The sequence below is a fragment of the Paroedura picta genome, chromosome 10 (assembly GCF_049243985.1).
Source record: "Paroedura picta isolate Pp20150507F chromosome 10, Ppicta_v3.0, whole genome shotgun sequence".
Lineage (NCBI taxonomy): Eukaryota > Metazoa > Chordata > Lepidosauria > Squamata > Gekkonidae > Paroedura > Paroedura picta.
Window position 1 is genome coordinate 60,091,392 of NC_135378.1, and position 24,636 is coordinate 60,116,027.

Consider the following 24,636-nt stretch of genomic DNA (forward strand, 5'->3'; position numbering starts at 1 on the left):
CCGAACTCTTCCATGCGTTATGACGTCACAGTGGCCAGCCGCGCGGAGCGAGGTCACGGGCGCTCTCCTCCCCGGGAAGGCCGACGGGGGGCGGGACCGGCTCGCTCCACGCTCCGCTCGGGAGGGAAGGGGTGGGCAGGGCCTCCCAGATTCTTAAATTGCTCTATTTCATGCTGGTTTTCACTTGATTACAAAACTGATTTATTTTTTTAAAAAACTTCGGCTTGTTTCTTTCTCTGTCAGCCGTTTCAAACGTAGAAAAATAAATTCAAATACAGTTTGGGTGGGTGTGAGGAAAATATAGTAGGGTTGGGGGGGGGGGGAGAACGATATTTGGATCATTACGCGTTTGTGGTACAGAAGCTGCCTCAACCTTCCAGCTATCCTCACCAATGGCGCAGTGGGATGTATTAAAAGGAATGACAGGAGGGCCGTCGGGAACAGTGGGAGACCTGGGAATGCCCGTTGGGTATCATGGGAGCCAGGAATGCCGATTGACTTGCATTGGCTCTTGAGTTGGCGTGAAAATGCAGAGTGGGTTTTTGGAATGAGAGCACCTGGGATTAGCAAGAGACTGGAATGCCGGCACCCAGAATGGCATGATGGTCTCCCTAGGAGTAGAATCAGTTCTCTGGGACTAGAATGACAGTCCACAGAGTGGAAAGGCAGTTGATAGGATTGGAATCAATTTACTGGAACCAGCATAACACCCCCCCTCCCCCGGAATAGAATAATGGTCCCTGAAAGTGTTCTGGGACTGGAATGACAACTCCCAGATTGTAATAATGGTCCCTAGCAGTAGAATCCGTGGTCTGGGACTGCAATGGCTCTCCTTCTCTGGAGTGGAATGGTGGTCTGCAGGGAGGAGCATGAGTGTTCTGGGACTGGAATGTCAGCCCCCAGAGTGCAATAAGGGTCCTAGCAGTTCCTGAAGTGTTGAACACAAGACTCAGTTGTTTAATTGAACTTGGGGAGATGGTTGGTTGTATTTTCCATTTACTGCTATACTCATTGGGCAGTTGTCCAGAAGTTATATATTTTGGAGACCAATTAAAGTTAAACAAACACACTAGTATAACTTCAATTTCTTTATATACACTTTTCCAATATTTTGCAAAACTCCATAAATGACAAAGGAACCCTTATCCTTTCCACATTTCAGCATAAATTGGACCCTCCTGAAATTTTGGGCAATCTGTCCAGGACTTGATATCACTGATACATCATTTTCTAGCAGTTTTCTTTGATCCTCACATTTGGCAAGACTTTAGAAGCCCAATGGAATGCTCTCCCCCACACCTTCAATGAAACCGATAGACCTAGAGCTGTTTCCCATGTAGTTTTTTGGTTGCATTGTAACTACCAATCTGCATGAAGACCTACAAGCATTTTTGCCACAAGCTCTTTAGAATGACTTTGCCCATCCAAAACCTTCTCTAATCCATTCAAAGGCCTAAACAGATTCCTAGTTCTCAATGCCAATAATACACCATTTCTCCAGTTAGGTTTTTAAAAATATGTATTTGTCCTGGAGCTCTAACCCCTAGTTCCTCCAAGGACACCCCCCCAAGAAATTTCCTTTCAAAGCAATAAATCATATCAGCCCTAGTTGTATCCATCAGTCAAAATTTCCAATATGTAGCACGTTCCTGCCATTCTTTGGCATATATCCATGGTTTGAAATGAGTCTAAATCCTAACCTATTAACACAACTATTTCTGTTTTTGACCAACAGCCTATCTAAATTAAAATCTATAATAGTTTGTTCCATCTTCTGCTATAGCTTTCTTGTCAGTGGTATTGGTGTATCTTCTATTTTCCAGATGTTATTGCTATCCCCAAACCAGCTAGCCACTATTGCTCATAAAGTAGCTTGGTGAAACCTTGCTATATTGGGTATTGACAGTCTACCTTTATGAATCAGCTCAAATGTAATATATCATGGAACTCTCACCTTATCATATCAGGTAAATGTATCTATTGCTAATTCAATTCTCCTTAACAATTCTCTTGCTACTTGCAGGGGAAGGGCCATAAATAAAGATAAATCTTGTACAATCTTCATCTAATAGCAACTATCCTACCTAACCAAGACAACTGAAATGAACACCACTTTTTCAGAGGAAGTTTAGCCAACTGTAGAAAAAGAATTTCAAAATACCCGGACTGTTTTTTCTTCATACTTTTTATTCAAAATATAAAATGCAATAATATATAAAATCAGAAATGTACAGAATTGTAAAAACTTCTACTTTTCCTTGGTTAAATTAAACGATATTAACATTAGAACACCATTAGTACCTGCTTCTTTTACTTAAAAATGTGATAGGGTAGAATATTAGACATTCATACATAGTAAGGCCCACAAAAAATGTTATCAAAAGAAGAATCACTGTGCAATTTTATGCAGTTGTCTAGTCTAAGCTAATTGAAATCAATGGGCTTAGACATGGGACAGCTCTGCATAGGATTGCTTAATTGGCCAAGTCTTTTAGAAAAAAAATAGAATAGAAACATCCTCACACATTTACATGTTTTGATATTTTTTTGCAAAGATTCAAGTATTTATTTTTGACTCAGCATTTGATGATACATACAGTAGCCTTTTTCTCCATATAAATTGTTACATTCAACTGTTTAGCTGATACTAATGTTTATAGTTTGTTATTGTGCCTATAGAAAAATAGGATTTTGGCAGCATATTGTTTTTGGCAGATACACTTTCAGTCACTTTCAAGCAGTTGTGAACATCAAACACTTTTAAAGTAATTGTTTTGAGAGCCAGGTCTAAAGCAAGCAGGCATATGTTATAAGCAGGAAACATAACTCTCAATTCTGAATACTGATCTTGGAATGATAGCCATATTTTGCAAGGTATTCATTACTGATCAGTATAATTAATCTGTTGACCTTTAAATTATTTAAAACTAGAGACCTTAAGTCAATTTAACTTCCAGTTTCTATCAAAAGTTGTTTCCAAATAGTATTTTGATTTTGTAAATTTAGAATTACAGTTTAATGTGGCTGCTTCAGTGTAGTTTAATGAGGAGGTGGTAAATTCTGTTAAGGTTTTACAATTTTGACTTGGACATTATTTCCATGCAGTTGTTCCATATGAGACCTGGTTCTACAAAGATCCTCAATATATTGGACCCAATCCATCCACATTATTTAAAATTTTAGAACAGCACACACCCACACCATTTCACTATGTAACGATGCAAATTTTAAAATCCTAAATGAACCTTTTCAGGTACCTTTTCTTCCTTGATGTGGGAATCTATATTTTGAAAACTTAACACATTCTGTGTTTGTTATTATAATAAAACCCTTAAAATGTTTGACATCAGAATTTTTAAAGTTAACTTGTGATTGGAATTTGTAAGAATTGTAAATGGCACCACTATTTTTGAACAGGGCACTTGTTCTGAATTAGGAAAACTGAGCCTAAGCAAATATTTCTCTTAAGAACCAATGAACTGGCACAGGAAAGTAGTGTGCCTACCCTTGTTCTTCAATGCAAAAAGATGCAGATGCAGCATTGAATCTTTGAGGACACCCCATTCTCAAAATCAGAGTCAGTGTAAATGATCTTCATAATATTTCTAATGAAAAATCTTGCAAATATTGAATATGCGACCCTCTAATAATTTTTATTCAGTTGGAGCTGAGTTCATCTTGTATCAATCGATGACAACTGTGACCAGAAATTAGATTTTAAAACTCACATTCATAAAACATCTGTTGTTACTGAAGTGGTCTCTTTTCAGTGCACATGTGCAAATAAAGTTGGCATTAACAAATTGTGCTGAGATGTTCCTAGCTTTGACTAATCAAAGTTGAAGGCTGGCCTTGGCTGATGACGTTCTTATTTTTGCATGAATAATATTGATAACAACTGATAACAGGATATTCAATTGATGACCTCATTAAACATCTCTAATCCAGTTGTTCTCCAAACATGAAAATCCATGAGGAAGACTCAGAACAAGATTATGCACAGTAGGACTATAAAGCATATTTCTGAAGAAAGCGTTCAAATGCATCATATATGGCTTGCCTAAAATAGAAGATGAACAATCAATATGAAGGCACAATGATCATGTACAGCACTTTGGTCCAAATTCTACTCTGATCTCTTTAAAAAGACTGAATTTAACACTTTCTTTAAAAGAACCCAGAGTCAAATCTCTGTCAAGAATGAAGTAAATGGATAGGGCTCATCATTTATGAAATCATACAAGTGACATCTGAAATGTAATAAACAGATACCAAGTTAGGAATTCAAGGCCTTGCAGAGCCATGATGTTGAGTATCCTTCAATTACAAGGCTCGAGGCGGGTCACAACAACTAATCCTATTAAAATTCCCATTAAAATATCAATCTACTAACAAGGCGGCTAAAAATCCCATCCCTCCCCCAATTATTAAGAGGTGAAGAGGAAAGGATAGGGGAGTAGCATAAGTTGGGCTGAGAGAACTCAAAAAAGAGCAACTAAAAATGATCAAAGGATTGGAATATTTTTTTTCCTATAAGGAAAGGATGAAGAGATTTTTTTCCTGAAATGAAAAGCCCCAACCAGGGAGGACAGAGCATGAGTTTTATGCACTGTGTGGCTACAGTAGTCAAAATGGCTATCTGGATCCTCCATGTCCAGAGGCCCTAACCCCAAGTCAGACGCTGGGAAGCAGCAACAAGGAGATTGTTTGCCCTTCGTGCCCTTATTGTGGAGCATTTTCCAGGGCCTCATGTGAAACCTGACGTTGAACTAGCTGGTCAGATCCAGTGGAACTTTGATGTTCTAATGGAATTATAATCTTTATAAAACAAAAAGACAGTTTCAGTTTATAAGACACTAGTACAATGGAAAACTGATACTTAACAATAAATGCAATATTAAAGAACATAAAAAGCTATGTTTTATCTTCACTGTTTATTCTGAATTCTTACCTGAACAATCCTTGCTTGAAGAGGTATGCACTAACATGACCGCCTTCTAAATATCTGATTTCACATCCTGGCCATATTTCTTGAAGGCTACGCACTCCAGTTCTTGGAACATAAGCATCCTCCTTGGCTTGAAGAACTATGATCAGTGTTGGATCAACTGGAACTAAGAAGAAAGGTCATGTACTCTTTTGAAGTCTTTTGAATACAGGTAGAAAAATACTCGTTAATTATGTTGGGGTTTAAAATTAGTTCTTCAGCAAATGACAACTGCTTAAAATTGAAATGAATAGCAAAGAAAAAAATCAAGCAAGAGATTCCGAACATGAAAACAGATTTTCTGGTTCCCATTAACAACCCTTTTATAGTCCAGTTATACTGGGGCAGTTTAAAGATGCTGTTGCTCCACCACTCATATATGTTAGCATATGAGCTACGGTTTCAGTTTATCTCCTGTTTTCTCCGTGCATAATTCAAACATTTGAGGTGATAGTGGCAACTAATCATTAACACACTGTAGGTGTGTGGCACAGTACTGTCCTTTTTGAAGCCACTATTTGTGGAAGCCATTTATATGCCTTGACCCTCAGGACTGTTATACTCATGTTCTGTGGCAGCAGCAGCAAAAAGAGGGCCTGATACGACTGGCATGAATATATATATGTGCCATGTTTTCCACTCAGCTATATTTGCTGTACTCTGTCTTTGCATGCTGAAATTACATCATCCAAATCACTGCTTCTCCCATTCAAACCACTGCTTCTCCAGCTCTCTACCATCTGGTTGTTTGAATACAGCAACAAATACATTTATGTAATTCAATTCCAGCATAATGTCAGGTGGATAGCTGTGTTAGCCTATAGTTGCTGTAGAATAAAATTCAAGTCCAACAGCACCTTAAATTGACAAAGTGCTCTAGGTCAGTGGTCCCCAACCCCGGTCCGGAAACCAGTCCTGGTCCGTGGATCAATCGGTACCGGGCTGTGGCTCCTCCTTGTCCTCCTTCCCAGCTGCTGCCTTGGTGGCTGCCCTGCCACTCTGCTGCTGGCTTACCTTTTGTACTTTCCACTGGCCGCCAAGGCTGGGGCCACCCTTTGGCGTGGCACTGCGCAGCTGCTGCTGGCAGCGCCCCCCAGCGCGCGGCAGGAAGTCAGGGACACCGGCGGGAAAGCAAGTGGAGCAGGGGCTCAGACGGCAGCGATGTCCCTCGGCAAAAGACTACCCCCCCCCCGGGCCTCAGTAAAATGGTCAAGCATTGACTGGTCCCCGGCGATAAAAAGGTTGGGGAACACTGCTCTACGTTATAAGCTTCTATGGACCAAAGCTCACTGTCAGAGGCACATGGATCTTGTCATTTGCAGCTTATACTCTGGAAACCTTTGTTTTTATTTAAGGTGCTACTGGATTGAACATCATTTGCAGCATTAGCAGACTAGATACAAAGGAGTAGTTATTAATTAAGCAGAGATTGACATATTGGGTAAAAAAAGATAAATATAGCCCACTGAACACAAATAGATAAACATAAAAAGACAAATCCATGTTAAGTGTGATTATTAGCAAGAGAGGTTATGTTGTAAGGAAGACTGAACAAAAGATACAGTAGTGTTAAACATGAATGAAGTTGGAGCAACAACAGAGAAATATAAAGATCTATTTTAAAATTAATGTGTACCTGAAAAGTTAGCTACATGGGTACATTCATCCATCACCCCTTTCATAAACCTTAGAGATTCTCTTTGTAAAGTGTCATTTTTCCCACTTATCAGATGCTTCTGCTCATAGGTAATGTCCTTATTGCTATTGCTGGTGGTTGAAAACGTCTGGTTTATGTACTGCATTTTTGATGCCTCTTGCACTAACAATCCTTCTGCTGAGGCACTCAAAGTACTATTACTAGTGCTAAGGCAGCGGCCACCTTCCGAAGATAGAACTTTGCTTCTGGTATCCAAGCTCCGCATACTAGAATTCAGATCCAAGTTGCTTAAGCTGTCCACACTGCTTGGAGAATTTTTAACAAAGTCTTGTCCCATCTTGAATGAATCTGTCTAAACAGAAATAGATGCCTATTCAATTGAGGCACTTTTGAATAGTATTCAGTGTTCTCTTGTTAACAGTTCACTTGCTGTCGTGAAAAAAAAAGTTGCTCTGTTAAGACAGGTGCAACAAGCTAAGATAGTTTTGCCTACTAAGTAAGTTAGACAGACCCTCATTCTGGTTCAATAAGGCTGTTTTTCCTGCATTGCATGGCAATTTCATAGGGATGGTAATAATTTTTAAACCTTGAACACCTATTAAAATCACTTGACTCTGTTTCTTCAAGAATAATTTGCAAACACTTTAATAACAAAAGTGAATGGGATTTCTCCCTGTCATTGCTCAGTAGTGAAACTTTCTCATGAATGAACTCCATACTGTCAATTTGTTATTTAACCACTACTACAACTAAGGGGGGGGGGGGGAGAAGTAGCTTTTCATTATTTCAAATCTGACCTCTTAGGGACACATTCCTAAGTTTCACTACAGAAAATTCCAGGGAGAAAATTCCTTGTTGTGTTTTGTTCCGTGTTATAAATGATTGTGTTAAATCACACTAAATCTAGATTGAATAGCGGAATACAATGTTTAAACATGCCTACCACATATACCACATATAACGGTCATGACTGGGGAAGGCACTGGCAAACCACCCTGTATTGAGTCTGCCATGAAAACGCTGGAGGGCGTCACCCCATGGGTCAGACATGACTCGGTGCTTGCACAGGGGATACCTTTACCTTTACTTTACCACATATAGTACCTGTACTAACTCCACCTGAAAAGTAAAATGAGACCTTGAAAATAGTCAAGGTCTGTTGAATAGCTTTATTTATTGCGTAAGTACTCCATCGCATCTGTTCCCATTTCCTACAACTCCAGCTGACTCTTTTTAAAGTACATAATGGATGAAGCAGAACCAAGAACATAGAATAATTTGACCTTTAATGACATAAAGAGACAAAATGTCTAGTTCTACTTAAAATACAATTCAAGTTTTCAGGCAAATAGAAAATAGATGGCTAGACTCTTCTATTTTATACATGATAAGATCAAGAGACTTTTCTATTCTAATATTTATTTAAAGTGCCAATTACACATATGGTTGGAACTATCTACACTTGAGACAGGAGCCCTAGGTACTTTATTCCCCTTTAGGTTTAAGAAATCCCAGATAGCTTAGTTTTGCCAGCAGCCATAAAAACCAAGTTGAGGAGTATGTCAAGCTCTCCCCAACAAACAACCTGCCAGTGTGTAGTCATCACTCCTTCCTCGACTCACTGTAGCAAATGAAATGGTTTGTGAGATGAGGAAATCAAGATGTAGAAAGAATATGTTTTTAAACCACTTTCACATCCCCTCCCAACATTCTGTACAAATCTTTTCCAGATGGGTAGGGTGGGAATGAAAGTGATTCTGCATTCTGCACCTGGGTTTCTGCCTCTTGCCCTTCCAAGGTATTTCCCTGAAACAGGAGGAAGACAAAAGACTTAACAGAATTATCCTATCCTTACTCCTGTGCTTCTTCCCCTCATACCCCCTTCTCTCTGCTTCTCAGGTATCTCACTCAAAATGAACAAGGCCAAGAGGACTGAAATACACAACAGAAACCAGCAAAGCAAAATGAATGAATGAAACCTCCAAAATCTCCAACAAAGCAATAACAGATACGAACACTAACAAGACATACCAATTAGGAAGAGTTTTTTAAAGACATATATGACAGAATGTGGAATTTTATTTTCAATAAACGTGAATTAAGTTGACTAATAATAAAAAAAGAATCTGGGTTGGCCTCAATCAGATTCCCTGCTGATGAAAACAGTGTAGGTTGTACTGGGGATCACAGGACCTGAATGCACAAAAATGCATGTGGGATGGAGTCCATAATAAGGAAGAGAATAGGGGTAAACATTTGGCTAATCCAAACTAGAAAAAAATACCAAGAAAATAATAAGCTGGTATTTTCTGGGTATTAATTCAGCTTATTACAGATCAGAAAATCTAATTGGCTACTGATGCAGCTGAGCACAAATAAAAGCCCATTTTTTTGGCTCTTATTCAGGGATATTCAGCTGTAACAATCACCTGGGACTGGCTCCTGTTGCAGCTCAGCTGAAACCGAAATGCAACTAGAGCCAGATCAGGATGAGAGCAGAGAGCTCCCAGCCAGGTCTGTGTGAGTTGGGAGAGATCTCCATGTTGCCCGCAGATCCTGGCGCCATCCTCTCCAGCAGCATGGTTTAAACCATGCTGGCAGAGAAGCCAAGCCAGCCCCAGGGGCAGGCTGGATTTTTTGATTTTTTAAAAAATTCTCTTCTCACATCTAAAAAAAAGGATTTCCAAAAAATCCTGGATCACAATACCATACCAGTATTCAGATCCTGGATTTTTTCATAAACCCACCCCCAACAGATAAACCATTTTTTCCTGTGAATCCATAGAACTGAAAAATGAAAAGCGGACTAACTCTAGTCCACTAACTTTTGAAAAGACAAGACTGTTTCAGTTCTTATGCAGAAAGCTCTTGCTTGGGTTAAATTGAACAAGCTCACACCATCATTTTGCTTTTAAGGAAGCCTGGTAATAACATGTTTATCGCTCCTATCAAGATGCAACTTATTTGCTCTACTTCCTACAGCCCATAAAAAGCCACTTGAAGCTGCTCTGTTCGGATCACAGATCTACAAAACAGTGTTAGCTACTCCTACTGGCAGCAGCTTTCTATTTATGGATCCATAGCATAGGCTTTGCATGTATAAAGCTCCTGGATATCACATTATAAAAGGCTAACAGAGATCCTAAGGCACACACAAATGAAAGTGTTGTCTGGATTAGTAGCCCCATTCAGTTAAGATTCTGAATTTTGCATTAGTGAATCCTTTAGTTAATAATACAGATTTTACATATTTAATATCTTCATGGCTCAGTGCTAAGAGTAGGAATGCAGCAGGTTCCATCCCTGCCAGTTCCAGCTTATGGCTCAAGACATCACTGAGTCATCACACACCAGACTAGACAATTCTGAACAAGCTGAACTAATGATCTGTTTCAGTCAGGCAACTTCATATGATTTCAGACAGCAATCTTTCCAGTGATGCCCCAGACATATCTTAACTGGAGGTACCAGGAACTGGACTTAGGGCCTTCTCCACTCTGCTGCTGAGCTACAACTATTCCACATGGTACTGTAGTGATTATATTAAGGGTTTAGGACTATGTAAGGAATGTTACCAAGTTAATATCAGCAGGAGAGATTCAGGGAGGTTCAACTATTTTTTACAAAGTGAATATGCCAATTTAGATTTCTAGTTAGGTTCTCTAATAGGTCCAAGACCTAGCATACAGATGCCTCAACAGCTCCTTTGTACCGAGCTGTATAACACACCACAGCACTCAACCAGAAAACTTTGGCCATGAGAAGCTACCCTAATATACACATTTGACTATAACTCAGTACAGAAGACTGATGCTTTTTGCTATATGAATAATATCATTTTGTTTACAAATACCCATGTCAAAAGCAATGTATATTATATTGGTCAAAGTATAGGCAAATAACACGTTTCTTTTATAAAGTGAACAGTTAATATATATACAAATATATATTTACCCCACAATATTCAAGCATCTGAATGATTTCTTCTTCATAAACACTCTGACTATAATACTGTTTCTCTAGCTCCCTCCAGTTCACTGCTTTGCTTAGTACACCCTGAAATTAAAAGGCAGTTACTTCTTGCACAACAGCATTATGAAGTTATAAGACAGAACACCTATCCATTTTTATTATGCTAAAGGACTTAGTTCAGAATATCTACACATTAAGGGCCAAGGCCAGGGTCAGAATCATGCAACTACTTCCATATTTCTGTGAGGGCTTTGGCCTTGTATTAAAGATGCTGCATAGTGAATATTTTTGAAAATGGCCAGCATCCCAAACTGTGAGGTAGAGTAAGCTTAAAAATATATCACCTCCCAGAATCTAGAGTCAGAGAAACTCTTCCCTAATCCCAAGAATAAACATCTACCGTATTTGCCGGCGTATAAGACGACTGGGCGTATAAGAGGACCCCCCAACATATCCACTCAAAATATAGAGTTTGTTACATTACATTACAGCACTATGGGCCACTATGGGCAGCTATGTCTATCCCAACTGAAGTGCACCCGGCGTATAGGACGACCCCCCCACTTGGAGGCATGTTTTTCAGGGGGGAAAAGTAGTCTTATACGCCAGCAAATACTGTATTTCTATTGCATATTACCGCAACCTTAAAAATGAGATCGAAATTTGAACTTCTCCATCTAGTATACTATTAATGACAGCTGCATTACCGTAGTAAAAACACCAGAAGCTGTAGACCAGGATAGACAAGGAATTAGGGGCAATGGTTTGGGCCAGTTTGATACTGCTAATGATGCCATCTGTTAAATGGAAAACAAATAATACAGACTGTATTAGAACCTTGAAATGATTTTTGGAAAGCACAAAACGTCTAACATAAGTTAGACATAACAGCAGTAATACACTAACATACTGTAGTACTTGGAATCAGAAAAACAAAACACTCTATATACCACTCTTAAGTACAAGAGACTTCTATACACATTACTCAAGATACAACATTTTAAAACTGATATATTTTTCATAATGATCATAGTTGTATTCTTGCCTTCTTCGAAGCAGCTCAGGGTAACACATTGTTCTATTTACAACAGTCATGTTTAAGTAGGCTGGGTTGAGTAAGAATATGATCAAAGGATAGTCACTGAATTTAATGAGTCACCTTCCACTTGAGTTTTCCTGGTCAAGGTCCAACCTCCTAGCTTTTTGCATTATTTTGTCTATCTGAAGCAAAGTTCAGGCATAAGAGAGTATTCCTGTACATCTCATCAATCAACCCCTTTTTATTACAAATAACCACTTGATCCTGTATTGAACGGGGGGGGGAGGGGTTGAAGTAGATGGACTGTATGGTCCTTTCCAACTCTATGATTCTACAATTACACAGAATGTAAAAGGGGGTTGGGCAATGTAACTGCTGGCATAGTTGGTGCAATGGGTTGTCAAGCAAAAGGCCTGTTACTTCCTAAACTTTACTTGTTCAAGACCCACAGCAGTGGCCCTATCAAGCAGAGTCCTCGGTTACATTTTAAGGAAGTCTGCTGCAGCCTCGTTTCCTGAGGTACCAGGTAGATTGTTGGCTGTGAATGAATGCATGAGGGATACAATGAGATACAAAGCAAGAACTGATCCAATCTGCAAGGACAGAGTGCTTTGTCTGGTATCATGACTGAGTTACATCCAGTAAATGAGGATGTATAGAATATATTCCTTTGCACCCTCATTCTATTCACAAACAGGAGACATAAGGAACCACATCTGAAAATTCTCAAGAGCTAACATCCTGTTCAACTCTAGATAGGTGGCTTTGCTTACAGGATTGAAGCCTACAGGAGGGGAGAGCAACTGGATAATAAGAACAAAGGGGAACATTTGGAGATGTCACATTATGCCTATGTTTTGTGTTCTTTCATCCTTGCTAGACTAGATGCATTTTTAAATAATAAAAGATGATACAGTATTTTATATCCACACCGCTCATCTCCACTATATATGGATGTATCAGTTATCAGAAATTGTCCAGAGGGGGGGGAAAGATGCATTTCAGACAATGATTCAAAGTGAAATATTGGTGACAGGATAAATCATCAAAGGATGGCTACTATGAGCAACACTGCATATATACATGCTTCAGTGAGATTCTCTAAAAATAGCTTTAATGGAAAACTATTTAAGTCATTTGAAATTTAAGAGCAAATTTGTGAAAGTGTCTTTCCAATCTGTTATCAGAGTTTTTAAAATACACACGAAGTTAGATCTGAGGAACAGTGAAGAAAGCTGTACTCATGGAACTTATCTGCTTCTGCCATTGCCCTCAAAATCACCCAAAAGTGACTCCCAAGGACCTGAGGACTCTTAGAAACACCACAGAATGCATCATAGGGGGTTGTAGTGCAATTCACAGCCCCACTATTATGCAAGCAGGATGATCAGTAGTCCCATTTTTCTTACTGTACCGCATGATGAAATGTCAGGTTGAATCCAAGCTAAATGGGCAATTTCCACTCATTCCCCCTTCCTGCTGCAGATATGTTATTCTTCAGGGTCCCCCTCTCTTGTAAGGGAAGCATTTCAGGAAGATCAGTAGGCTGCAGTAGGAAGCAGGAAGGTTCCATTTTACTAATGGAACATTCAGCCTGATCCAACTCCTCATTTATGCTGTTGCTTCTTTAAAAAAAAACAGAACCTAGAGTAGAAAGCTAATTCAGATATTTGTTAAAATATGCATGTAATACTGAATGCACAATCATCAATTAGAAATGGAAATAAGGAACAGCTCTTACATGTCCTCCCATTGATATGCCAGTCATTCCTAGGGGTCCATAGCCTTCTCTCTCAAGCCAGTGCAAAAGAGCTGCCGATTCTAGCACAAGAGCGCCTCCCATCACAAATAGATCAGACACATTTTTTAGACTTGACCTTCTTTCCTCCCAAGAAAGAAACACAAACTTATTTTCCAAACAAATAGTTCCTATTTGAGTACATCTATAAATCATTAACTAAAAATCATTAACTAAACCAGATCATGATCTGAGCTTCCTAAGACCATTTTTTCAGTTTTCTGAAAGATTCCCAAAGGTTATACTTTTAGCTCGGGAATATCTGAATGCATACCCCTCCCAAATGCTGTACAGACAGCTATCCCTAGAATATTATTTTAATATGCACATTCCATCAGTTCTCAAATGGGCCCTATTGGGCAGGACTGGCCCCACCCACTTTCTAAAAATACTTGGCAAACACCATGAAAGGCGTTGTGTGGCATCATGGTACTCCAAGCACCATGTTGCGAGCCCGTATTCTACGTTATCCTCATTCCCTCCTGGGTTGGACAAGACTGCCACTCCTCTTTCAAAAGACTGGGCAAGAAAGATGCTTTAACTATATTACTTCCTTTACTGTAACACTGAGAAGTAAGAGGCATTTTCACTTTACAGTTTGATATCAAGCAACAGGCTACAATTTGGTCATATTTAAGGAAGATCTGCAGCAAGCTTTTACATTCTCTGGTGTATTCATTTAAAATATTTATGAATCTTCTTTTCTCCCAAGCATCTCTGAAATTTGTGTTGCATAAAAAGGAAAGGCTATAGGGCAGTGGTTCCCAACCTTGAGGTCCTGACCCCATTTGGGGTCGCCTGGCCCCATTCGCGGGATCGCCAGGTTGGTGGCTGTGGTGGCGGCCCATGGTGGAAGTGGGTGGCGGCGGGCAGAGGTGGTGGAGCCATGGCACTGGCCGCCTCCACGCCACTTCCCAATTGTTGCGTGCCTGCATGCATGCTTGCATGCACCCACACACTGCCCCGCATGTGTGCGCGCCACCCCTGCCATTGCAGTTGGGGTCCGCAGTGTGGCGGGGGTTGAGAACTGCTGCTATAGGGCAATGAACAAAATGTGATGCACGTATAATACTTACAACTGATCCTTAGGCTTTCTGCATCCATGTATAAATAAGTCAAAGAAATTAATATGAAATGCATGAGTGTCTCAAGGTTAAAAGTTGATTGATTTTTTAAAAACCATGGATTAAAAAGGGTGGAATCCAATTAGCTTTTTTGCTTACACTTGCCAAGTACTCCTCCTTACTATAGTTCCTTTCCATCCCACATGGTTTTCCTTTATGTAGGTCTCACGACCCATAGCATATACTTTTCGGGAGCTTTTACCTGTCTCAAAAGCAGAAGATCGCCCATTGGATCCCACCCAAAGTTTAACGAGGGCATAAATGGAACTACTCAAATGTATAGCCAACATGAACAACGACAACAAGAACCCAGTGTGTAATTCACAGGAAATGAATCTAAAAATACAGAAAAGACTAAATCTAATCTCCTTCACTATCTACATTAAGAATAAATCACACTACTCAACAGTGTAACAGCATTTGTTCCAAAGTACCTAATATGTAACTTAAATATAGTGCGAACATGTTAATCGATTTCAAAAAATTTAAATGGTTGATCAAATACAAATTGCTAGCAAAATCAAATATGCTTTCAGAAATTCACTTGGTCCTGTGAAGGCACACTATTAATAAAAACTGCATTAAGTAGCTCCAAATTCAGTAACAAAATAAATAACATGGATTATATTTATTTTGTCCATAAATTAAGATTAGCCTTTTATGAGTTAAGTCAGAAATACAGCAGTTATTTTAATGGTTAATTACCAATGCTGATATTACTGATCAGTATTTAAAGAAATAATCTCACAAAATGGACAAAAACTGAAGCTGAGAGATTCAGTTCCCACAAATTCCATGTTCAGATGCTTTTGGGGTTTGCCATAAAAGTTATTTAATACTACAAATAGTATTCCCACTTATTTTAAAGAAGAGCCCCAATTTAGTTTTACCACATGTGGGATTTTTGGTAGCAGATTCAGGCGGGAGTGGTAGCTGCTGAAAAAGAATCTGAGACCTAGTAGTAAAAGATGCTATTTCTGTGCTAACTGGCCATAGGGGCTACTTTAGGGTTACAACTCAAGGGTATTTATGCCCTTGTAATTTTCCCTTTTATACCCTTATAATTTTCCACAGTATGACAAGCATGATACCCAATAATCATCCAGTAGAATATTTAAGTATTTGGAGGCCACTTTCCCACAGGATAATTCAGACCATTTCAAGTCTGCATACTGGCATAGAAATCACTGGATACCACGTTTCATTCACTTTTCAGCATCATTATCATGTAGCCAAGTATTTGACCATATTAACACTTGAAGTGTTTCTTTCTCCTCTGGATTTGAAATTCATAAAGTGTCTATTTTTTTGTTTGAACAAAAGGATATAATAAGGGTTCTCCAGTAGTAATGAAGCCATACAAGCCTCTTTGATCATTGGCCGGGCCATTAAAGTGCGCCGTCTCCAAAAGTACTAAAAAAAGGCAGAGGTTTAACTAGGATAAATAAAACTGCATCCACATTAGAAGTTTTAAAAGGTAATATTAAACGCTGTGTGCTTACGTGGTCTCCAGTGCCTGCTAAATGAACACATACAGGTCTGTGCTTGGTGTTCCACCACTTGGGTACTATAAACTGAAACCTGTCAATGGGAAGGAAGCCATTTAAAAATTCTACCTATATAAGATACAACTGGTAGGCTAGTGTGAAGAAGCATTTTTCTTAGTCTACTAGGCAGATTGCCAGTATTCTGATAATGCATCTTACCTCTCAAAGATTCCAGTTATAAATGAGGAGAATGACAAACTGAGGGCCTGTGCATACTACTTTAGGATACCTAGTTATATTTAAAACATTTCAGTACTGCATCAGGGACACACTTTTTCTATAGAGGGCATTGTACATTTGTCCATCTGCCTTATTATCTTCTGCTTAATGACAAAGTTACTTAAGGTAGTTCCACTCCATAAAAGCCGAAAATCTAATGTTCCAGCACTATAAGCTAAAGTATAACATTAACAACGTTAAACTAACTTACACAATACATTTTTCTCCACATGAACTGCACCATTATTCAGGTACAAGTTTACACCGACACATGAACCATTTTCAAAGAGGTGACCAGAGAGGTAATAGGCAGTTCTCAAGAGAGTCCTGAAAGAACTGCTTCCGGCCATGAACTAATTCACATGCCACATTTCTCCATGCAAATACTAATTTAGGATACTTGGTGCATGTGAGCAAAGAATGCAAGATTGCCAAGTTCCAGAGTGCCCTTTGAAGCATAAATGAAATGTGTTAGTTTACAGTATGGACAAAGAATGCAAGCAAGACTGTGATCAGAGACATAGTCTAAAGTCACGTTATCAGCAGTCTCCAGTATGATATTATGCAAAGTAAACCTTTAACCTAAACTTCTTTGTACTGCCTTTTCAGTATCATGTTTTCAACTAATCTCATTTTATTATTACTTCAATAATTGAGGGTACATGTTCATATTTACCTTGCTGTGATGGTTTCCATTGGCATGATATCTGGAACATAATGAGCCAAGGGTGAAATAAAGTGTCCATTAAGGATCTTACAATCTGATTGTTCTTCAACCTACACAAACAATGTTGCATTTTAGCTATTTGTCAAATAAGATTAGAAACAGTAATGGATGCATTTATTTATAGGATATATACTGCACCCTCCTCAAGAAGACTCAAGGTAGATCACAAATTTAAATATCATAGACTGGGGAGGAGAATCACACACATGAAAATGTCTTATAGAGAAACAGACCAGCAGTCTATCAAAGTCAGTACTGTCTACTAAGACTGGCAACAGTTCTCCAAGATCACAGACAAAGGTCTTTCACATCCCCTAATGCCTGGTCCTTTTATCTGGAGATGCTAGAGATGAGAGATTGTCTGCATGCTAAAGCCTCTTCTCAAATTTCCTTTCCCATCTCAGGAGACTGAGCCTCATATCCTACTTGTAAAAGAGCTGCAACTTGTTTTGGGAATCATAGCACATAATTTGAAAAACTTAATTTTAAATGAACAATTGCACAAATCTGTGACCAGGACAGAAACTCAGAATGGAAACTAAGATACAATTATTTTCATTACTTTAAATACCTTGTTAATATGCACTGGATAGTCCCTTGAAACCAGAGTTTGGCATTTTTCTCTGTTTCCAATGATTTTTCTGAATTCAAATATCCTGTTAAGAAATAAAAAGAGGAATTCTTTAAGTTTTCAGAATGCACTTGATATTTATTCATATTGTTTTTAAAGTATCATCATGTGCTTATCAAGAACTGCAGTATTAATTTCTTTTTACTACCTTTTCAGATCTTCTGGTCTTCCCCATCCTTGAATGAAAAGTTTAGTGAGAAGAAGGCGTCTGTATAAAACATCTAGTTTGCTCACACCCATTAGCAAAACACATCTGTAAGAAGAGCAGATGCAATCACATTTTTAATCTCCTTAGTAACTATAGAAACAAATGAAAGCAAAGGTTAAAGCTACAGCCATAACAACATACACATAAATATCATTTAAACAGTGGTCTGTAATCTTTCCAGGCCTAGAACCCATCTTTAACCGCAGGAAGTTAGAGGCATGACATGAGCATCACAAGATAAGAAGAGCCAGCCTCATGTTCCTAGGATTTCTGACTAGTACACCTACCTATTCCACTGCCTAGAACCATGCATAATTTCATTTGGTTTGTAGGCCAGGTTTCATAAAATGTTGAATGCAAGTTTTAAGCATAACACATAAAAACTTGCAAAATTACTCAAAATACTCCACATACATTTACTCAGTAAAATATAAAGTTTTGTAACAAGGAACCTGCTAGTTTTGTTCAAGGACAAATAGCTACTCAAAGAGTATAGCAGTTTTTATTAGTGCTGGTCTAGAAATAGTAGAAAATATCCTACAATGCATGCTATTAAATTATGTTTCTGGAATTCCAAAGAAAAAATAATCAATAATAAAGCTTACAGTATTTCATGGAAATAAGAGTGTCTATGACATTCAGTTCAAGGGGGTAGTATAATTTCTTGTATTCAATTGAAATTTGATGTTAAAAATAGCTTTTTGTTAAAGTTGTATGTATTTTTGTTACAGTTATAACGTATGATGATATAAAGATTAAGAAATACTCTACATACAATGTTGTTGCAAATATTCATGAGTATATATAACATCACTATTATTCTTGTAATGAAAATTAAAGCCAAAGGCTGAGATAGTGAGGAGCTTGAACTGGAGTTCCTCATTTTCAGCTCAAAACCCTTCTCACCTAAAATGACACTACATTATTTATTTATTATTAGATCCGTTACCCACCCCTATCTGCAAGGCCATGTCACAATGAGTTACATAATAAAACCTCACATAAAATACATATTATTGATCCCCCATTAAAATTATATATCTTGGCTGCAAAAACCTACCCTCCCACCCCCAGATCAACTAGCTCCCTTTCGTGGGGGTGCCAGTGGTCCGCTACCCATTTGCTTGGGTAATTGACATCACAGCCACATCTAAAAAGAAATGTTTTCCTTGACATTTTTTTTCATTCTTCTGTTGGATATTTTGGACAAACAGAGTAATACGTGTTGTAGTATGTCACATACCACACTATTACAGAGCTACCTAATTTTAGTAACTGAATCCTTCCATTGGAGAAATTCCAAGACTTTCACGTATTGCAGAAGGAGGGAAAAGAATCTGCACTATGTAATGGGAGAACCTACAAAGACAACTTAGTTTTAAAAATAAAGAGGATAGTGAGAAAAAGGCGTTTAACAGAGATGGCGTTTCAGTTTATTCAAGCTTTCCTTCCTTGACAGACTTACTGTCCTGTCAAAAGTGAATCCTAGATATGGTTATACAGGACTCTTATTTTCAAGAACTGCTTCTCCCTGTTTGTTCTTTCCAAAAATATATTGGCTGCACCCTCTACAAGATTGGCACATATTGGCAGTATAGCATGCCTCCAATGGCCTAGGATGGAACTGAGAGCCAGTTTAGTGTAGTGGTTAAGAACAGCAGCCTTTCTAGAAAACCAGGTTTGATCCTCTACTCGTCCACATACCTGAGTGACCTTGGGCCAGGTACAGTTCTCTCAGAGCTCCCTTCATGTCACCCATCAGTTGTCACTTCTCCAAGCTGAAGATCCCTAACCTATTTAATCTTCATTCATAGCTTGTTGGGAGCAGTGGTATATAAATCCAATAAATAAATAGATTAAAAATCCACTCCCATCATTTTAGTTGCACTTTTCTGCACCTTTTCCAATACTATAACTTTTTTTTGAGGTACACTAACCAGAAATGCACACAGTATTTCAAATGAGGATGCACCATAGAGTTACACAGGGATGTTATGATACTGGCTGATTTGTTTTCAATTCCATTCCTAATAATCCTGAGCATAGCATTTGCCTTTTTAACTGAAGTTGTACACTGACTCAATATCTTCAGTGCATGATCTACTATAACTCCAAGCTCTCTCTCCTGATCAGTTAAAGCCAGTTCAGACTTTATCAATTTATATTTATAGTTACGATAGGATATAATTTTTGGCTCTAATGTGCATTACTTCCAAGCTGGTAACCCTAAAATAACACAAATCACATAGAAATTTTAGGCAAGCCATAATATGGTCAGCCACATATATTTACAAGAAGACTAACAAATCAGGTTTTCCCCCCCCAAGATTCAAATGTAAAAAACTGATAAGTACTGTGCATGACTGGAAACCTCCAACGTAAACGGTATGAGGCAATCAAAATTAGGTCCTAATTTTTAAATAATTTTTCCATGCCTCTACTCAAATTGAAGTAACCTGGAAATTTAACATACAAAAAAAACAAGTCTTCATCAGTTTTTCCTTCTTAATCTAGTAAAACTACTTCTGTACTACCGCTGCGTTAAACTGTCTTATCAAGCAGAGTAAACAATGCTAAACTTCACTCTCCTTTGCCATAATGCAACTGCTTAGTTAATATTTCATCAGTGCAATTTATCTTTTTTCATAGTCATCCATATGGTTCCTTGTTCCTTATACATTTTTGTCTTTATGGACTATTTTAGAAATCTGACAGTTATAGAATGGTTATACTGCTATATGAGAAATTAATAAGGGACTAACACACTGTAACTAGATGGTAAAAAGTTTAAAATGATAACACAGTAGCTAAGAAATAATTCTCATCTGCCCCCCTGTAAACCTGACTCAAATGTATACACTATGAATTAAAAATAAAAGCCACACCAACACGAAATGCCTCTAATCAGTAATTCCTAGCTTGGGGGTCAGGAATACTCAGGGGGCTGCCAAGTTATTGCAAAGGGATCCACAAATACATACGTTAACTAAAGATTGTCACTTTCTGACAGTATATATTTTCTTAACCAACAGAAACTAACAGTACAATTACTATCATGTGGGAGCTTTGAGGATTTTTTCCCCTCGCTCTAAAAAGGTTGGGAAACAATGCCTGAATGACTGGCCCATTATATCCCCCTTCAACCTCTCCAACATCTTTGCTACAGATCAGAATACTGTTACAAAAACCTTCCATTTGTAAAGCTGAAATCACAATATCAGTCACATACTCTGGCCTACTCCAAGGGTTCCTGTGAGAATAAAATGGAGAAAAATGCTTTAATTCACTTTGGGGAGAAATGCAGGGTATAAAAGAAGTAAATAGTGAAGAGGAGAACATGGGAAGTACCACCACTAGGCTTATTACGTGACCTTTAACTTTAAAACACTTTGTTTTGCTAACCAAGAAGCAGAGATATGTTCATAAACCATCGAGTCAGCAAACGCAATACTCCCAAAATAAAGACACAAAAGATCAAAACAAGCTCCATAAAATCCTAGAGTAAAAAAATGTTAATGAGTAGCACAATAGTTTTGGACATGTTATATGTTTTGGTGACTAATGGTGTAATTCGAAGCATAACTATACCCACTTATTTCTGTTTAGGATCACAATTTAAGAGAATAATCCTAAAAAGATTTACTCAGAATCCTAATCAAGTTTAGTCAAAGGACTTAGTCCTAGGAAAACATCTTTAGGACTGCACTAATCATGAAGGTCAACTTGTTACATACAGCCATGTAATCAGTGATAAAGAACAGAGCTTGTTTAAGGACGGCAACATTCTCCTGACAATGAGATAAGAGTTTTTATGAACCTACACACAAAAAGTGAAGATCTATGTTTAGAAACTTAACTTCATGTATTTTGAACGTAAGACCCATTATATCATTTATGAACACAGTGAACTATTCTCATTAAATAGCAATATATTAAATATGCACTTAGCACAGGTTCACAGTACATGCTTAATTTCTAGTGATCCCTGCAAAGCTGTAACTTGTTTAAAGCCACTTCCCTTTTGGGGGGCTGGATTTTTTTTTGTTAACCACAGATATCTGTGGCATTAGCCAGTTCAAAGTTTAAAGGAGAATACAAATTCCAGATTTCCAAACAGTAACATAGTATACTTCCCAAAGTAATTTATCTGCTATGAAACCCAATATGCTATCTACCCAATATCAACAATACGGAAACTTTTTAAAAAGTATTGTGAGTTGGCCCATTAGTATCCAGTACACACTTTCCCCCAAAACATGCTAGTAAAAATCCTATTTAAGTGGCACAAAAAAAACAGCCTAGATCCATTCAGTGCTCCCTTACAACAATGTGGCATCATATGTTTGGGATAGTCATACCACATACAGAATTAGGAAATCAACATTTCAAAATAACAGGATCAGCATGCTTCTGCGTTCCATGGACCTTTGTGACACTCTGAAATATGAGAAGCAAATGAAACAGCAGTACTTTACAAAGCAACTCTTCACATCAGAAGAGCAGTATGAAAAAGTTTCTGTAGCTGTCTTTGTTTTACCATAGCTTAACTTCCCAGTGTCTACCAATATCATTACGTGTGAACAAATCTCTGAGGCTCACCATTTTTTGTTAAAGACCTCCCTCCACCCACAGTAGATTTCTCAAGTTAGCACAGCTTCCCAGCTACCGAGATGGGTGTTGCTGGCTCATGAACCAACAATCAAGAACAATACATGAAGGGCACTGGAGTCCACAAATAACTGCAACAGGTGCAGATAAGTGTTCATAGATAGGGAAAGCAAAGTATGTAGAAGTCTGTTTTGAAAGGACAAGGAGAAAGCAGATGCCTAAAATCAGGATTTCTAAGGAAGATTAAGGCTATGTTTTTTAACATGATTTTCAGACTCAAAGCAATCCATGTGCAGCCCAAAATTATGCATAATCAGCCTCAGTAAGCATGTTAACTAGGTACAGTAAGTAATGAACAAGAGACTTGTGGCACCTTAAAGATAACTGTTATTCCAGCATATCCTCCTTTCATGGTCTAGAGCTGACTACATCGAATGTAGGGGCCTCTAGATCATGACAGAATGAAGTTTAGTCGTTAATGTGCCATTTCTTTAAATGGTAGAGCTGTAGCCATGTTGATCCAAAACCAAGCATGATTCTTTTTAATACACAAAAGAAAAGTAGGGAGTATGTAATAAATTATATATATCACAAATTATTATATACTATACCAGATACAGAACAGTAAATATTTCTCCCAATATCCCCTTCAATACAGTCAAGCTATTCCCTACAAAACATAGTAGTCCTTAGTTCAAACATTTTAAAATTCAAATCTCATAACTGATGCATTTTTACAACTGTATTATTCATTTCCTCATTGCTACATCATTGCTATACACTAGCCACAGCTTCTAACATACCCAATGTTAAAAGTCTTCTAAGTCTCAAAATAATGATTTAAATTTTTTGTTCAAAATCCACTTCTTTATAGCTTCATATTAAAAACTGATCCATTTCTCAAATAAATTGTTAATTCACCATTACTGTATAATCAGCAGCATTGTTTTCCCATTCTTCTGCACTTGGACATACTGCTGATTTCCATGTGCCTTCCTAGAGCAGTGGTCCCCAACCCCTGGTCTGGAGACCGGTACCGGTCCGTAGCTCAGTAGGTACCGGGCTGCAGCTACTTCTTGTCCTCGTCCCCGGCTGCTCCTCGGGGGGCTGCCCTGCCACTCTGCTGCCAGCTCACCTTTGATGCTCTCCGGTGGCCACCATGGTTGGGGCTCCCCCTCAATGTGGCACTGCACAGCTGTTGCTAGCAGCACCCCCCAGCAGGCAGCGGGAAGTCAGGGGCACCGGCAGGAAAGCAAGTGGAACAGGGGCTCAGGCAGTGGTGGTGACATCCCTCGGCAAAAGACTAACCCCCCCCCCTCCGGGCCTCAGTAAAATTGTCAAGCATTGACCGGTCCCCGGTGATAAAAAGGTTGGGGACCACTGTCCTAGGGCATTCTAGCCAGCGTCCAAACAGAATTTCTGTGGCACCTTAAAGAATAGGGAGGGCAGTATATGTATATATTTAATAAAATAAATAATATAAAGCCTTCCTATGGGCTACAACCCAATTGTCCACAAAAGAATGATTGAAGCCCGTCGTTAAGGTGTCAGAGGAACCCTCCCTTCACATTTACTACAAAGCCTTGTTTGTTACTCCCTAACTAATAGCCAAGGGACTGAAAGGAGCTCGACTCCCACCACAGGGAGACGCGTCGGGCTGCACGTTCCACCCAACTGAGGCAAAGGGGCGACAACTGCTCTCTGCACCCACCCATCGCAGCACACGAAGCTAAAGAACTTACGGGGCGAATACAAGAGGGAGACGGGCGCCAGGGGCTGCTCCGGGCACGCCTCTCTCGCAGGCTCGACCCCTATTTCCACCCCCTGCACTCCGCCGCGTGCCTTTCGCCGTCCCGCCACAGATCACACGCGGAGGAACCGGGCAGGACGGCGCCTTTGCTCCAGAGGCAGCAGGTCACTGGCTCCCCGCCCCTTTAAAACAAGGAACGCTCGCCCACCAATCAGCGACTTCAAGGCAACCGCTCCGTGGATCACGTGGCTAGCCTACGTTCTCTTCTGTCTTTCAGTCAGTCGTCGCTCACGTGGTGCGCTCGCTTCTGAGGAGGAGAATGAAGGGGACGGGCGTTTTCTGCGCGCGCGCGCCTAACCGTCAGGCTGA

General features: G+C 39.0%; 1 protein-coding gene across 7 annotated transcripts; it reads right to left on the reverse strand.

The window, feature by feature from the left end:
- Positions 1-2,167: 2,167 nt before the first annotated feature.
- Positions 2,168-24,614, reverse strand: ABHD18 (abhydrolase domain containing 18). Of its 7 annotated transcripts, none has more exons than XM_077300335.1 (13): positions 24,476-24,614; positions 17,850-17,954; positions 17,642-17,726; positions 17,020-17,120; positions 16,080-16,158; positions 15,904-15,990; positions 14,530-14,555; positions 13,397-13,535; positions 11,324-11,413; positions 10,599-10,700; positions 6,624-6,996; positions 4,952-5,114; positions 2,168-4,060 (listed from the first exon to the last, which is right to left on the reverse strand). In XM_077300335.1, exons 2-13 carry the CDS (start codon positions 17,939-17,941, stop codon positions 4,009-4,011), a joined length of 1,389 nt encoding a protein of 462 aa, XP_077156450.1. In that variant the 5' UTR covers positions 17,942-17,954; positions 24,476-24,614; the 3' UTR covers positions 2,168-4,008. The 7 variants fall into 7 exon arrangements, with proteins under 7 accessions (XP_077156450.1, XP_077156449.1, XP_077156452.1 ...); XM_077300334.1 differs by lacking the exon at positions 24,476-24,614 and adding an exon at positions 24,260-24,465; XM_077300337.1 differs by lacking the exon at positions 24,476-24,614 and adding an exon at positions 24,260-24,447 and having other exon boundaries at positions 17,850-17,877.
- Positions 24,615-24,636: the final 22 nt, after the last annotated feature.

What these genes read in the sequence shown, in the direction of transcription:
- ABHD18 (XM_077300333.1), bottom strand. Translation starts at nt 23,678, where the DNA reads ATGGTGGCCACCGGAGAGCATCAAAG. An exon ending in ATCCAGTGCATATTAACAAG is followed by an intron (nt 17,121 to 17,641) that starts GTATTTAAAGTA and finishes TTGTTTGTGTAG; the next exon opens with GTTGAAGAACAATCAGATTG. An exon ending in AGATGCTTGAATATTGTGGG is followed by an intron (nt 6,997 to 10,598) that starts GTAAATATATAT and finishes ATTTCTGTTTAG; the next exon opens with ACAGATTCATTCAAGATGGG.